This window comes from Apis mellifera, linkage group LG16, assembly GCF_003254395.2.
Source record: "Apis mellifera strain DH4 linkage group LG16, Amel_HAv3.1, whole genome shotgun sequence".
Classification (NCBI taxonomy): Eukaryota; Metazoa; Arthropoda; class Insecta; order Hymenoptera; family Apidae; genus Apis; species Apis mellifera.
The window spans coordinates 5,970,495-5,987,124 of record NC_037653.1 but is presented as its reverse complement, the minus strand read 5'-3'; the positions used below and the strand labels follow the sequence as shown (position 1 = coordinate 5,987,124).

The 16,630-nt window shown below is 31.8% G+C and overlaps 1 protein-coding gene across 1 annotated transcript in view; it reads right to left on the bottom strand.

The window, feature by feature from the left end:
- Nucleotides 1-576: 576 nt before the first annotated feature.
- Nucleotides 577-16,630, bottom strand: part of LOC410654 (cholecystokinin receptor-like) — a 30,187-nt gene continuing 14,133 nt past the window's right edge. The window contains exons 4-10 of the mRNA XM_006562370.3: nucleotides 8,484-8,681; nucleotides 7,830-8,015; nucleotides 7,162-7,343; nucleotides 4,604-4,831; nucleotides 2,796-3,040; nucleotides 1,819-1,949; nucleotides 577-1,254 (exon numbers count right to left, since the gene is read on the bottom strand). Of these exons, the coding sequence (XP_006562433.1) occupies nucleotides 1,217-1,254; nucleotides 1,819-1,949; nucleotides 2,796-3,040; nucleotides 4,604-4,831; nucleotides 7,162-7,343; nucleotides 7,830-8,015; nucleotides 8,484-8,681 (1,208 nt within the window). The 3' untranslated portion in view covers nucleotides 577-1,216. The remainder of the gene's footprint in view (nucleotides 1,255-1,818; nucleotides 1,950-2,795; nucleotides 3,041-4,603; nucleotides 4,832-7,161; nucleotides 7,344-7,829; nucleotides 8,016-8,483; nucleotides 8,682-16,630) is intronic.

Genomic DNA, 16,630 nt, shown 5'->3' with positions numbered 1-16,630 from the left:
TTTGCATAATTAATTCGCACGGATAATTGTTGAATCGATTATCTATAGAAAAATTAACAATTTTATTAAATTCCATAAATGCACAAAAAACATATTTATACAATAATTACGATTGATTGCTTTGGTCGATTGTGATTATTTTATTGGACGGAAACTTCTTATGCGTTACGTTTTCCTTTTATTATTATTATTATTATTATAATATATTACGTGAACATGATCAACTTTCTCTTAGTAAATAAATTAATCTCTTAATAATTTAAAAACATTTTCAGACTAGCTGGAAAATATTTTTCGTAGATAATAGCGTAGAAATTTTTCTATTAAAATGCATATTTATACTCTAATAAAGCTCTAAAAAGAAGAAGAAGAAGAAAAAAAATAAAATAAAATAAAATAAAAGAACATTAAAAAACGCATCGTAAAAAAAAGAGAGAATATGCATATATTAATTCTTCTTGTCCGTCGTATTGTATTTTGTTTCATATTATACCATGAAATTATATAAAATAGATAAATATTGCATTACGTATATAAATATTACGTATCGAATAAACGTTATCGAAATTATTTATCTCTCTGAAAAATATGTTCAATTGAAAATAAATTTTCCCCTCGTTGAAAAAACTATATCGTTTTACGAACGAAAAAAAAAAAAAAAAGATTTAAAAAAAATATTTTAAATCTCCATCAGCAACGCTCTTTTTCATACGAAAAAAAAAAAAAAAAAAGAATTAAAAGAAAATCACTGATGACGATAAATTGCATCTTCTGCAAAAAAAAAAAAAATAAAAAAAATAAAAATTCTTTCATTTCCTCATTACCAAGACTCAAAGGGTTAAAAATGATATGCCGATTTACCCCCGAGAGAAAAAAAAAAAAAAGAAAAAAAAATGTTCTTCAATTACTTATTATTATCTTGCTTTATTGAAAACCATCAATCGTCAAATGAATCGGACGACGAGACTTACAATTTAATTACAAGATCGCGCCGCCATCAGTCGTAAAGGAAATTAAGATTGTCCACGCAGGATGACCGCGACGAGGAAAGACGGTGCAGATCGTTAACGGAGAGGCATTTCCCTCCAGAGTGGAAAGGAACTCTGTCTGATGGACGCCAAGATATCTTTAAGAAGAAATCGTCCTGCTCGTTACCGGTGTGGAACAAAGAAACGTTTGGTCTCGTACTCTCGGTGAAACACACGTTCTGCCTATACTAGACACGGTCCTCCTCCTCCAACAGCCGTACTACTTCTGGAAACAAAGTAGTTTTCCTTTGATCATCGGGAGTGATACAGTAATATCTGTACAATTAATGCAATTAAAGGAGTCATTTGATCAATCGGACTACTTTCGGGGTGCGCTTTTATCTTCTCGACTCTTCAAATTGACGGAAGAGTCTAAAGAACAACAGAGACAAAAATATCTCTAACTAATTACAAGGCCAATGAAAATTTATATTCCATCTATTTTATTGAACGGATAAAATGATTTATATATATGTGTGTGTAATATATATTTTATTTATTATTATTAATCGATATGAATGGCGTTAAAATTAGTAATATGGAAATATTTAGATAATTGAACGAGATTACGCGATTCGATCTAATGAAATTCTACGAGTTTCGCGCTAATGAAAATTGTGTCGAAACGAAATCGATCGAATCTCGATTCATTTACACCCCTTCCTTTCATCCCTTTTATCGCTTTGCTTCCGTACAACGTTTCAACGCGTATATCATCGAGCAACCATTTCTTTTTCCTTTCTCTTCCTTTCCTCAAACGAGATATCAATCAAGGACGAGATTACATTACCTGATCTAGTGGCGAGGGAAGCTTTCCCAAGATAAACTGCCGATTCGTTCCCGCTTAGCTCGCTGTTGTTCCCCGCTTGGGCGGCATTTCTGGTCGACGCCATCGCGATATCGCTATTCCTGCACCCTACCCTGTAAAATATCGGAACGGAAATTTTCCGTGAGCGAAAAGAAATAAATCTCGTGCAATAAAAAAAAAAAATCTTCCTCGTTTCTCTGTTTAAAAAATCGAGTTCGAAAACGCGGACTGGACTTGGACTAATTTCGCTCGAAATTACCCGCAGAGTCCGAAACATCGGATTGAATTGAAGGATATATCTCGTTGCAATCGCCCCATGTTCAGATTATCGTTTCGATAAACACCGCTTTGTCTTTGAATTTTAATCGGTGCACTTACGTTATCGTTTTCGGGGAACAAACAAAATTGTTTCATTCATTCGCCCATTATATATAATAATAAACTGTTTGATCAACTTTTGCTCGTGTTATTTGATCCATTCGCCCCTACGTATATCCATTTGAAATCCACTCGTTGAAAACTTTGAACTTTGCGCACCGAATATTTTTTTCTACATCGACGAAAGCGTTAAGCGTAATAATGCTGCGCGAAAAATTGGCGTCTCCCCCAAGGGGTGGCTCGCAACACCCCTTCGCAATTTCACAGTCGAAAGTATATATATATATATCGCGCTCGATACTTCTCAATTTTTTCTCTCTTTCCTCTTTTCTAACGAATCGCGATCCCCACCTTTCCCTCGCGCGAAGCAAACCAACAGAAATTGGGGAAAAATTGAAGCGTGATATTGAGGAGAGTAAACAAGACGTCCAACAGTGGATCAAAGCGAGGGAGAGAAAGAGAGAAAAAGAAGCGACTCCGTCTAAAAAAAAGAAATGTATAATTCGTGTGAATGTTCGACGAGATACGTTCGTTTCGATTAAATCGTTCTTGTCCTTAAAGGGTTAAAGTGAAGCGTTTACCTCCAACAACGGTGACAATCGAAGAGACCGAGGAACGCTTGACGAAACTTTCTGTTCATGAAGCAATACGTGATCGGATTGCAGCAACTCGACACGTAGGCAAGCAGTTGTACCAGGCTGATCCCCGTGCTGCCGACCGTCGAATACACGAAATCTGGCGCGAAAAGATACCAGGTATTGATCACGTGCAACGGTGCCCAGCAGACGAAAAATTCCAGCACGATCACGAACAGCATCCTTATCACCTGGGACACAACAAACGGTGAGATGGAATATTTCGAGGCGGCCTGTCGTTATTTATCAGAAAGATAAAGGAATGACGAGAAACTGTACGAGATCAACTGTATAACGCGTGTGTTAAACGTGGAAATTCGATTTTAATTACGCTCGTCCCTTTGACGAACACGATACGTCTATCAAAAAAGGCAGGAATATTTTTCGTATGGGAGTATCAAATTCTTTAAAAATAATTTAAAGACACAAATTTTCTTTTCTATTTTTTTTTTCTCTAAAGAAAGCAAAATAAGATTATTCTATTTTCTTCGTGCCGCGTTAGAGACAAGGAGGATCGCTCTTTTTCGGGATTAAGAGAATGGAAAAGGAAAGAAAGTAAGACTTTCGAGAAGACTCGAAGAAATAAATTACGAATATTAGTTTGTCTTTGAAAAATTAGGTTAAGGAAACGTGTACGTTAAAAGAAGAAAGGGAATACGATTAAAATAAGAAGGAGTCATTTCGAAGTGGAATAAGAAATTTAACGAAAAAAAAAAAAAAAGGGGGAAAAAAATATACAGTTTTCGTGATATTGCAACTTTTGCGATAAGAAGGTAAGGACCGATCGTAAGAAACGTGGAAAGTTTTGAGTTTAAAGTGATGTTAAACATCAAATAGAAATATCCTAAATTGCTTCCAAGGAAAATTTATATCTATCATAAAATATAATTGGTTCGAGGAAAGGGGAGGGGGAAGAAAAAAAAAACGAAAAACCTAGAAATCTCGTTAATAACAGGGCAATAAATTCGATGTAAAATTGAAAAGGAAAAAAAGAAGAAGAAGAAGAAGAAGAAGAAAGAGAAATTAATTTGAAAGAAAATTAATATTGTGGTGGATCATGAGAATTTATCGGTTGACATCTTTGTCTAGAAGATTTTAATCGAGTCTGATACGCGTCACAATGTTCGAGATACCGCGAGTAAAATGGATGTGCATTATACAACAGCCTCCTGTCACTCACAAGCGATAAGGAAAACCAAGAAGTTAGATAAATGGATTTTCCAAGGATCGAACGTATATCGAGAAGTAGGATTAAAGATGTGCATGTACACGAAAATCCTTTCTTCGTCACATCATTTTTGAACGCAAAAATTGAGAAAAAGATCCATTTTATATTTATTACGAAGTTGTAACTCGTAGCGACGAGACTAGTCACTTATTATTACCGAATAGAAAGAAATATGAAATAATTTTCGTATTTCTTTAAGTTTCTGAGAGAAGCCGTTATAATTTAATCCACGAATTTTAATAAAATTTCACGTTCTAGATTTATCCAAAATAAATCTTGAAAAATGTACTGATTAATATTTTTTGATTTATAAATGATGGAAGATATATTTAGATATGAGAGAGTTTGAGATGCAAAAATTAATAAGATGATAAAAAATTAATTTTCTAGATTTGTCCAAAATATTTAAAATTATTATTTCATAAAAAAAAAATATTAAATATTCATTTTTGGAGGATAAGGATCCAAACAATCCTTTTTTTTCTTTTTTTGAGAATTAATTCGAGATTTATTTAATCTTACTTACTTTTTTCTTGGCTTCGATGCTTTTGCCCATGTAGTTGCTGCGTATAATGTGTTGCCTATTGAATGGACAGCCCGAATCTTGTTGCTCCTCGTTGGAGGAATCTTTCGTATCCCTCGAAACACAATTGTTTCCATTGCTACGAACCTGCACTCTCGATTCATTGGAAAAATCCGATCCCTTTAACTTTCCACCGAACACACTGGATACTTTCATTCTCGGAACGCGTATCTTTATGAAAAGATTAAAAAAAAAAAAAAGATTTGATTTAATTTTCGAAAATCCAGATAATAATTTTTGATAGATGAAATTTTTTAAAATATATTTTCCAAAAAGAATTTCCGCCCTTTTCATTTCCATCGAGGAAAATGGAATATGTAAAAATGGAATAAATGGAATACGAATTTTGTCATTGAAACGATTTAAAATCCTCCAAATTTCACGATTTTAATGGGCTGTTCTTGAAAATGCTATTCGTTACTTCGTAAATACGATCGAAAATATTGTAAAAAAAATTGTTTGCTATACAATTCATATTTTATTTACGGCAAAATTAAAAAAATATGAACGGAAAAATTTGTGCAATATACGGAAATTAGATTAAGTAATAATAATAATAATAATAATGAAGAAAGAAAGAAAGAAAAGGGAAAAATAAAAACATTTTTAATAAACAGTTGAATGGATTTTTCAATTTATTTTTAACCTAATCAAAAGGGCATTTTATTTTTCTATGATATTTTTACGCGTATTTTAATAAAGAGGATAAAGTTGAAATCCGAACGTGAACAGTCAATAAAATATCGTATTTTCGTTACAAAAAAAAAAAAAAAAAAAAAAAAAAAAAGAAAAAAAAGGACTTTGAAAATAACGAACGAAATAAAACAGGGACGAATAAAAATTTCTCCCTGTAAGGAGATACGGAGTCAAAGATTAAATCGATTTATATGGTAGACGAGAACTAATATTGACGCAAATTGGCCGTCCAGTTTTTACGTATACGTATGTGCTCACATGTGCGTATATGCACGTATGTGTGTGTGTGTGACAGAGAACATATCGATATTTAAAAAAATATGGCCAAGTGAGAAAAACAGTTGAATTTTATATTTGAGATTTAAGGATAATCTATCTAAAAACAATTGCAATTTTCTGCAAGGTATTGAAAAAAAAAATATCTCATTTTTATGACTATATAATAATTCTAATTTCTCTAAGATATCTAAAAATCCTTTTGTGGAAAGTAGATATAAAAAAAATGTACCAAATGTAATTATTATTTGTCGAGAAATCGGTGGATCTTTAGAATCTTTCTCTTTTTTTTTTTTTTTTTTTCCCTTTATAATTTATGGATTTTTATGAAAACAGGTATGCGCTTAGATACAACGCGATCCTTCATCCTTTCCTTAGCACCGTTGATGGAACACTTTTGGATATTTCATTTTTCAATCTTACGAAACGGATGCACGCAATATTTTATCACGTTTAGCGGCTTCTGTTATTCCGATGGCCGCACGCGTTTCAACGGCATCAAACATTCCACGTATTGCAAAAAATGTAATATAAGATCGGCGAGGAAAGCGTGAAAAATTGTGCCAATTTAATTTAAAGATTGGTCAATCCAATCTTTGCGAGCGGAAAACAGATTGGTATTTTCTTTTTTTTTATTATTATTGTTTTAAGAGAATAATTTTCCTGGAAAGTGACGACCGACAATTTTTACTTTCATCGTTGGAAAATTGAGAGAAATTGAAGCACGGAGAAAAACTTTTCGACGAATTTTATGTAAAAAGTTCGACATTTTTCAAAATTGCGAAACAATGAAGTTTATTCAGATAGATACCGTCGTAATACGATTTTTCAAAAAATATTAAAATATCCCGGCTATCTATACTTAAAGAACGTTTAATTAACAAATGTAACAATTCCATTTCACAATTAAACACCATAATTAATAATTAAATTCTCTCATTTTATAAAATCGTATTGTTATTTATAATCTCTCCGCGAGATATAATTTAATAAATTCATTATTCAAAAGTTTTCCATAATGTTAATTAATACATCTCTGATGCCCGCAAGTGAACGCTAAGAATAAATAAAAAAAAATTTTTAAATTTACATTAACGTCAGAATGAAAGGAAAAAACAAGCACGCGATCTTCCATATTTACTTTATATATTTGAAAAATGTAAAAATTCGCGGGAAAATTACGAAATAAAAAAAAAAAAGAAGCAAATAACGAAACATCCCAGTCAAAAAACTCTCACTTATCATTATCTCTCTCACTTTCAATCTTTCAAAAAAAAAAAAAAATATCATAAAGATCCCCTCCCTCACTCGATATCTTATCTTAACAAAGATCCAAAAATTGGATCTCTCTCTATAGACCACCTCTATATCCACCTTTCCACGGATCGGCCGGCCGAAATGTCGTGTTTCACGCGTGTAAACGATTAAGTAGATGTTGTGCGATCCCTCGCCCGGTAAAAAAAAAAATCTGACGACCCAGTTTCTCCGATCAGCCCCTGCCCGCGATATTCGGTCGCCACCTTTCTCACCCTAGACGCCACTCCCTGGGGAGAGCCGTGGTAGTATCCGTGGGAGGAGGACGAGGGAAATCCTCGCCTTAATCTCGAGGATGCGCCGCAAGCATTGAGAACGACCGTGGTGTTCGCCCCTCCATCACCTTTGTCATACGTGGAATTCTTCACCGTCGCCCTCGCCGATTCTATCCTCTCCACTGTAATTCGAGCGCTCGGTTATTTGGATTGGATATATAAGGATTCAGAAGGAGCTAATGGTTTTTTCTTCTCTCTTTCTTTTTTTTTTTTTTTTTGTGCGTGTATTTTATTGGATCGTTGCGTCACGCTTGATTTGCTTGCTTTTTTCGTTCCTTTCTTTCTTGTCTTTAATTTCCGCGCGTTTAATTCTGGATGGATTCCCAGGTTCGAGTTTGTTTGCTCGAGTTAAAATGTGTTTGCAAAGAAATATTTGCGACCACTGGAATTTCTGCCCTCTCTTTCACAAGTATTTACGAACAATTTTTTATCGTTCGAAACAATCGCGAGAGAGAAATATTTCGAAACAGTTTTTGAAATTTAATGAATTCCCTTTTTTTCTATCTCGTCAAACGCGAAATATTTTCGAAGAATCGTTCGATCTTTTTTTTTTTTTTTCTTGACTTTTGGGTTCACATTCGGGGGTTTAACGAAGATTAAACACTTACGGCGTTGCTGGCAATTCGACGACTGACGAATCTCCTGCCGTAATCCCCTCCAAAGTTTCACTGCGATCAAAGAATAAGCCAGACTCATCACGATTAAGGGAACTAAAAGCAGGGTCCCGTCTAAGAAAAGATTATAAGCTCGCTCGGCGCCAACGCTCGGCCATTCCTCCCGGCACTTTTGTCTTCCTGTAAATGCACGCTATTCAACTTCCTATAAATTTTCACGAAATCCTCGAGACAAGAACATACGAGAAATTCGTTGGAACGTGTGAATTTCAAAGGAAGAATTGCGATCGGATCGAGGAAAGAAAAAAAAAAAAAAAAAAAAAGAAAGAAATATCTTTTCTTAGTGTAGAACTTCGATTCGAATATTCTATTCCTCGCTATTTCTTCGATCTAATTGTTGGATGCAAGAATATTCCAGATTCTTTTTAAATAAAACACTCGATTGAATTTTTAAATTTCATCCAATCTTTCTCAAAAGTTAGAACGTGTTTTGCAAATCGATATTGACAGAGAATAAAATATAAATAAATTTTTCTAAAGAAAAAAGATTATAAAACACCGAGTTAACACTGAGTTAACAAATTAATTGTTAAAAGTGTTTTAATTTTTTAAAATATTAATTTAAAAAGATTTAAAAAAATCCATTACCATCGCGTATACTTTTCAACCGCGAAACAACGAGAATTGGCGCATTCCACGTAAGACTTGCTGTCCAAACCACGGCAATCATTTTGTAAGCATGGAACTGTGTTTGCCATCTTCTCGACTTCAGTGGTCTGCAGATGGCAAAGTAACGCTCCAAAGAGATGGCGACCAGTGTCCATACGCCGACAGACACCGAGACGGCTGGAAAGAAGAAGAGATAACAAAATATTATACTCTCAAATATTATCTTTCAAATGAATTTTTTATTAAATTCAAATCGCCTAAAAAGTAGGATACTTGTATTGTTAATATTAAAAATAAACGATCCAAAATCGTTGTCGAATATTACTTATCGAGATATTATCGATATTCACCCTATGAAAGATATAAAAGACATAATTTATATCTTGATTGTCGATAAACGTCAAATCATTCTCTCGATAAACACGGCATAGATAATTTAATCCCCCCCCCCCTTGGATACATTAATTCTCCCGTTTATACCTTTCATAATTCCTGTCATTAACTATATGTAATTATATGTATAAAATCGTTCTCTATTGTGCGCCGAGTATGAATACGAAATCTTGGCTACTGATAATATTCAACCGTGCCGCCGGTATATCAATATTTCCCCTATACAACAATATATAGTTTATCTTTGAGGAAAATTAATAATTGATTCTCACTCGTGCGAATGGAAATAAAATACAAATAATTAGGGAGGATCAATTATTCGCGCAAAGATAGTATTTCTCTTTTTTCTTCTTCTTCTTCTTATTTATTAGAAAAGATTCCATGGAAAGGAGTGATGAACGAAATGAATGAATAAATAAACAACGATTAAATTAGAGAAATTTATTTGCGCAGCAACGTCGTGTACTGTATTTTAATTGCACCACCATCCATTTTATTTGGTTGTGCAACTTCAACGTGAATTAACGATTCTTCTCGGAGGAATATGGAAACTAGTTTCTTCCTCAAATTGGGGCATTAATCTCCATTACCATCTGTGTTCTTAGCATAAGTTTTTACAAAGAGTAAAGTATGCACAGTTGGAATCAACCGTGGAATGCAAACGAAAACGATACGAAAAGTTTTAAGGCGGCGGATATTTTTTCAGAAATTCAAATTTATTCGAAACAAAATGATTTTTCGCGTTTATGAACGCGTGGATTTATATGGAAACGTGTTCGAGACGCAGCGTTCGTATCCGATTTTCTGCCAATGAATTTAATATCATCTCGAAACGTACGATTTAACATAATCGTAATCCTAATATCGGGGGAAATCGTGCTCGTTTTTTTTTTTTATGATAAAATTGTATTTAACACACGAGTAAACGTAGGATTAAATTTAAACAAGCTTATTCATTGTTGATTTTAATTATTAAGAAACGTTGTTCTTAATTAATAATTGATCAGATTTTAGATTACAATTTGAATTTGTAATAAATATATGTCAACTTAAATCTATCGTGATTATTATGTAAATAAAGATTAAATATTCGCTATTTCTATTTTATAAAAGTTATAAAGATAAATGCAAATAAGATATTTCTGTTTGCTTTTATTCACGTTCAATTTAACTTTTCAATAATGGAAATCTTTCGAACGCACATTTCACAAAGTGCGCATATTCTTCTTCGTGCGATGAAATTCAATGTAAAAAGTATCGAGTCCAAGAAAAATTTCGATTCTTTAAAGTCATTGAATCGATGTAGTCGATGAGTTTATTTATATATTCTACTATTCAAATTATTTTAATGTAAAACGATAAACGTTTCCTGTTAAAAAATACTTTATATATTTATTTTAAATATTTAAAACGAGTCGCAATTTTAATTAATTTCATATCAAAGAAAGAAGATTTTTGTTTCCGTCCAAAGAATGGAAGTTTTGTAGTTGAATTAATTAGAAAGTTTATAGAACGAAAAAAAAAAAATACATTAAGAATTTGAAAAGAAAAACTATCTGTTTGGCCAAGAGACGAGGAAAAAGTGATATCGTACTGGAGAGCAGTAACAAAAGTCGAGCATGCGCATTCTTTGAGATCGAAATGTATATGTATGAAACATTCGATAAATTTTTATTAAAAACTTTCTCGATCAGATAGAGATTCGCGTTACGATTTTTTATAATTTAAAAATTTTTTAAAAAAGATTTTCAAGCAACGGTATTATATAAATAGATGAATGTATTATAAAAAACTTTACGAAATTTACGTAATTTTTATAATGCGAAATATATTTTAATACTTTTATTTTCGGGTTCGAATTTATTCTAAATAAATGGTAGAAAAGAAAAATTCATGTGGTTGCCGTGAAAAATATTCCGTACTCGAGTTTTTTTGCAGTACAAGAGTTTCGTGGTTCGTTGCACAATTGCTTCAAGCTTTTAGAATTAATGATAGTGTTCGCGGACGCGAGATTTCATTTGAACAAAGGGGGGGAAGAGGAAAAAAAAAAATACCTCCCCATTGCTTCACATATAAGATACCTTTCGAGAAGATTAATTATCTCTAACTTTAATTAATTAAATGTATAGTTGAGTGAATTATATCGAAGAGTTAGAGTTTGCAACAACTTTGATATGAACCGACAATGATACTTGTGCAAATTTCTATCATTCTGTAACTGTTTGCCAGACAGTGATGAAAACAAGAAATAGATAGATTAAAATTAAAATAATATAATATTAAAATAATTCGGTAGTTACGCTTTTATTTTACTGTTACGAAAAGAGAGATATAATCAACATCTGACGAGATGGCAGAAATTATCATTCGTATGATTAACAAATCCTATTAAATCCAAAATTCCATTAAAATTCCTTCCGTATCCGTTTGAATCATGGTTACTTTATTCTCACCGCGACTATTTTATCCTATTGTTTGACCCTAACTTTCCTATTCCACTTGGCTGACCACGTCAGTCTCTTGTTCTATTTGTCTACCCTATTCTACTTGTCCAGCCGTGCTGTTTTATAATCTCAAATGGAAGAGGTCGGACGGGGAGTAGAATGAACCAGCTGTGGTCAAACAAATAAATTCTTGAGAAAAAAAAAAAAAAGAAAAGAAAAAACATTTAAATAAATTAAAATAGATTTAGAAATCTGAATATTTTATCTTCATATCACACATAATATTACGTTACTCCCTATAAAGTAAAATATTTCGTTCCGTTATTATTAAACCTTAACGCGAAATTTCATTATAATTATTATCTCCACGTTATTTTTTGTCTAAAAAAAAAAAAAATTCAAAAGTATACGCAGCCTCGATATTTTCACACAGAAGACAAAAATATTAATTATAGTATCGTTTCGTTGTGACGATTCGTGATGCGTCAGTTTACTAAAAACGAGAAATATGTAAAAATACACGTTCGACGCTTGAAAACACGTCGAAAGATTTTCTTTCTTTCACACGTAAATAATACAGGTAACATTCTCGATCACTTGGGAACTTCGTTCGTTTTCCGTCGGTATTCGATTACAAAACGTATTTCACTAGGTGATCCCGTTCCTGTTGCACTTTCCCTCTGGCTTTTCCCCAAATAGTCGTTTTCTCTTTTACCGGTTCATAAAAATTGTTCGCGTCTAGCAATAAAAATCGATCTCTCAACACTCGTTAAACGACGCTAGAAAATAAAACCCTCTCTCTCTTGAAACATTATATTTTCCTTATCTGAAAGAAGAGATAAACAACTTCGATACAATTTCGATTTATCAAGTCACGTTAATATTATTAATAATTATTATTATCAACTATTATCGATTAATCCACAAATTGATAAATAAAAAACTTTAATTTAAGCTACTAATATATCTGAGACAAAGTTTGGGAAACAACAGTTCGGAAACAATGATAATTTCTATTCAAGTACACGTAGCACGCCTCAACAATCTTGCCTCGCCTTGCGTTTAATTCTAAGTTAAAGGTGGCTACCTAAGCAATATAAGTTTCATAGCTTAGGTGTTAAGTCAAGGATAAAGAGCGACATTTGCGTGAAAAAATTCTTGAATATTTAATGTAAATATCGATAATGATATCTATCTAAAAAGATAAAAATTTCTAGTTTCAATAATACAACAATAAAAAATGAAAAGTTCTACATCAAGAATGTAGAACAAGGAAAAAGGATTATATTTTTTGTTATAATATATATATATACATGTTTCATACTCATTCGTACGAGAGAAAATGATAAGAAATAGCATAGGATAAAAATAAGAAAGAACAATATATCAGCTCTGGAACTGCATTCCATAAGAAATCACGGTGGAGGACAATAATATTTTCTTTTTTTATAAAATCAATTTTACTTTCTTTTTTTTTTTTTTTTTTCAAAAAGACATATTTTCTTCTTTATATCGAAAAGAAAATTGACAGTTGTACTTTTTTTTTATTAACTGGTAACTGAAAGAAAACAATTAATAAAATTCATACAATTCAGAGATGGCCTCGGGTATGTTGAAACTTGTTATCAAGTCAAACAAAGGTTCAAATTTCAATACGCTATATCCATGTTTTGAAAGAATATTTGATATTTAACTTACAACGTGGGGAGAGTTGTCGAGAGTGAAGAAAATATCGTTTTAAAAAATAATTATTTAACAATTATTATTATTATTGTGATACAATTTAATTTTCTTAGATTGGATTATATGGATATATATATATATATATAAATACGTATCACGTGGAGAAAGAAATTTTCATTATGTAACTTCGATGCAGTTAAGGATTAAAACACTCCGCACAAATAAAATTTAATCGCGTAATATAAACCCCCAATGTTTATTACCGCCTACACGTGTTTATTCCAACTTACATTCAAGCTACGATTTCAACACGTAAAGTGTTTCTCCTTTTTTCCCTTCATTTTAATGTAACCTTTTCCTCTGACTTTTTTTTTTTTTTAATTCTCTACATCAAATAAATTATTTCAAGATAGAGATTTTTATAGGCGTTAACAACAGTGGCGAAATAATAATTATTTCCCGAAGGAAAGACGTGTAAAATTCATACGTGTAAACGCCGCCTCGTTTGAATTTCATTAGACTGAATTATGCAAACTGTGGGGCAAGTTTTTCATAACCCCTATTGAATGGCCCTTTACCCACGCCACTGTATAAATTACCATCTTCGTTAGGCGGGCTTATGCTCGAATACAAGGCACATACAGGTTTACAGGTATCAGATGTAATCGCTTAGGTTTATCGCAAAATTATTCATATTAGAAATGTGTGTGTTTCTAATTTACATGTTAGATCGTGCGCAGTTGGAAATTGTCAGCGAGCTTCAATTTTCGAAAACGTACGACAATGCGGTACGACTACGATGACAGTTACTTACTACTACTAGAACGTAACTAGTTGTAAAGTAGTATTGTGTTTGCGATAATACTCATCTTGATAAATGTTCCACCCAGTGAAACGAATTTAAATATAATCAAAGCGTTCGAAGTTGCAATTTTAATTTTTATACCACAGATATATCTCTCGAATGCTTCAAAATTGATTCCATGATTGAAAGTGTAAAAAAAAATGATTTAATTTCGGAAAAAAAAAAGGTTTTCAAAGTTATACCATGGAACGTGTTGAATTTTTTCTTTTTTTTTCTATAAATTAGTAGATTAATTAAAAGAGAAAAAAATCGATTCTTTGAATCAGAGAAATTCCTAATAGCAATTTGTCAAAAGGGAAGAAAAGAGGAAAGGAAAATTATCGTGGGAGTAAAAGTTAAATGAACAAATTTTTTTTAAGATTATGAAAGAAAGAAATACTCGAGTTTCGTTTATTTCGAATGTGATTATTTTTATATTGTTTTTACAACCTTTCATTATTCCTTCCCTTTCTTTACTTTGAGCAAAGAAACAATATTAAACTGAATGAACCAAATGGACAATTTTTCATTAAGAAAAAAATATGTCGCAAAGTGAAATAATTAAAATAACGAGAATAGAGTAAAACAATCTTAAAATACTACTCAACCGAAAGCAATTCGTCAAATCGTGAAATTTTTAAATGTAAGAATAAATATATAGATGATATATGCCTCGATAAATTATATAAATAAATAATAGTACAATTATTATGGATGAGAATATTATCACCTAGAGATTGCTTTCATTATTAATATATATACATATATACACATATAAGTTTCGATAAACATTATAATAGATACAAATTAAATTGGACGTTTAATGTTTCATAATGTTTAAAATATATGGGTATATCACGAACACCATATCTCGATGAAGTGTCAGAATAATTATAGAAATTAATTCAATCAATTAAATTAAATTTACCATCGTCGTTTCCAGATAAAATTGAATTGAGCTCTAATAAGCAAGGAATTAATAATAATTGTTACTACAGAGTTACTAATTTCGATAAGAAAGAAAAAAGAAAAAAAAAGAAGAACCCACGTAAACGCGTTTAAAAATATATATATATATATATATATATATATACCAATTCATGATATAACAATTCGGGATGAGCAAACAATTTGAAAATGCAAATTACACTCGACAACACGAAATGTTATTTGCTCCCGATCTCTATTCAACGACTGCTCCATTCGACGATTATTCAACGCACGCATCGTCCGCACAATATAACCCGACACCCGAATATTCCTCTTTTCTTCTATTTTACAATATCTTCCATTCGTCGGCCAACAAACAGCGCGCATATTATCCCAGAATACATTTGGCCACGAAATTTCGGATAATATTTTTCCTTCGCGTCCTAATCTTAAACTCGCGCATTCTCTTCTACGCCTCGAGAGAGAGAGACAGAGAGACTCATAGATTCCGTTGGATAGATTCGCACATGATTTATAATCTATTAGTCAGAGGGAAAAGTAATGAATAAATTTTGCCATTTCTTTCTTCGGTTAATGTGCGATCAATCTCGAAAGGAGAGAGAGAACGAGAGAAAATTCGATTTCTGAAAACATAATATCAATGGAAATCAACCTCCCCCTCCGAAGTCGCTTCAAAGAGTAAATGAAAGACTTCAAAAGGATACTATTAAATTCCAAACCGTATCAAATCTTCTCTCACGGGGAAAGTAAATTATCCTCTCTGGTATTTTAGAATTCGATATAGCGTTAAATTTTTATGGAATAAGATGGAATGGATGGAAAATAAAAAAGAAAATAGATGTATATGTGTATCATAAACATCCGCGTACACAATATCGTTTCTACGTTGAATTATCTTATTAACTTTTTTACAATTTTTCGGACGGCAATAATTTAAAGCTTTTTATTCTTAACTCGTTACGTATTGATTCCAGCATCGAAACTTGTACGGGTGACGTTTGTTCTATATCCAGGGATATATACGATCGAAATTCTACATTCCTAAAATTTGTTTGAAACTAAAGCTCAACTTTGAACGACGTCTTCCACCCAACAGTCATCTCTATTTTATGTAGCAAAAGCAAAGCTGTATCGGAAATGCAATTTCGCCCTATCGAACGTGTGAGTTTTCAGCGCGATGATATTTTCGGAACGATGATATTTTTCACGCGTGCTTAGCTGCATGAGATAAACGTTGTGAAATAAAAATTATTAACATGATTAAATTTGGATCATGATGTAAAATCTTGACGTAGGATTTTATTCAATTTTCTATTATTATTTCGAAAAATAATTTAATAATCGATAACGTTTAATTCGTTAAATAAACGAATTTAATACTCGTTTCACTTTCTCTTTTTAAATACGAATACGAAATACACTTTTTGGTATTTTATTTAATCCTTTGTTCGAGCAACCATTGCAATTCCTTTTAAAGCAGAAATACAATTGTATAAATTTATAAATCGGAAAAGAATTCGTGGAAATTTAATACGATACACCTTTACTAATTTCATGAATAATAATTAACAAAAATAATAATAACCGATATTTAAATCGAATGACGAAAAATATACGAAAATATTAAATATTAATAACATTTTATAAATTCATTGATTCTATTGATTTTAATTTTTTACTTCAATATTTGCTTATGCAAATACATATACATATACATATATATTTGGTGATCTCTTTTTCCACGCGTGTTCAACACATGTGTTTATCAATATATTATAATTACAAATCATGATCTCTAATATGTATAGTTT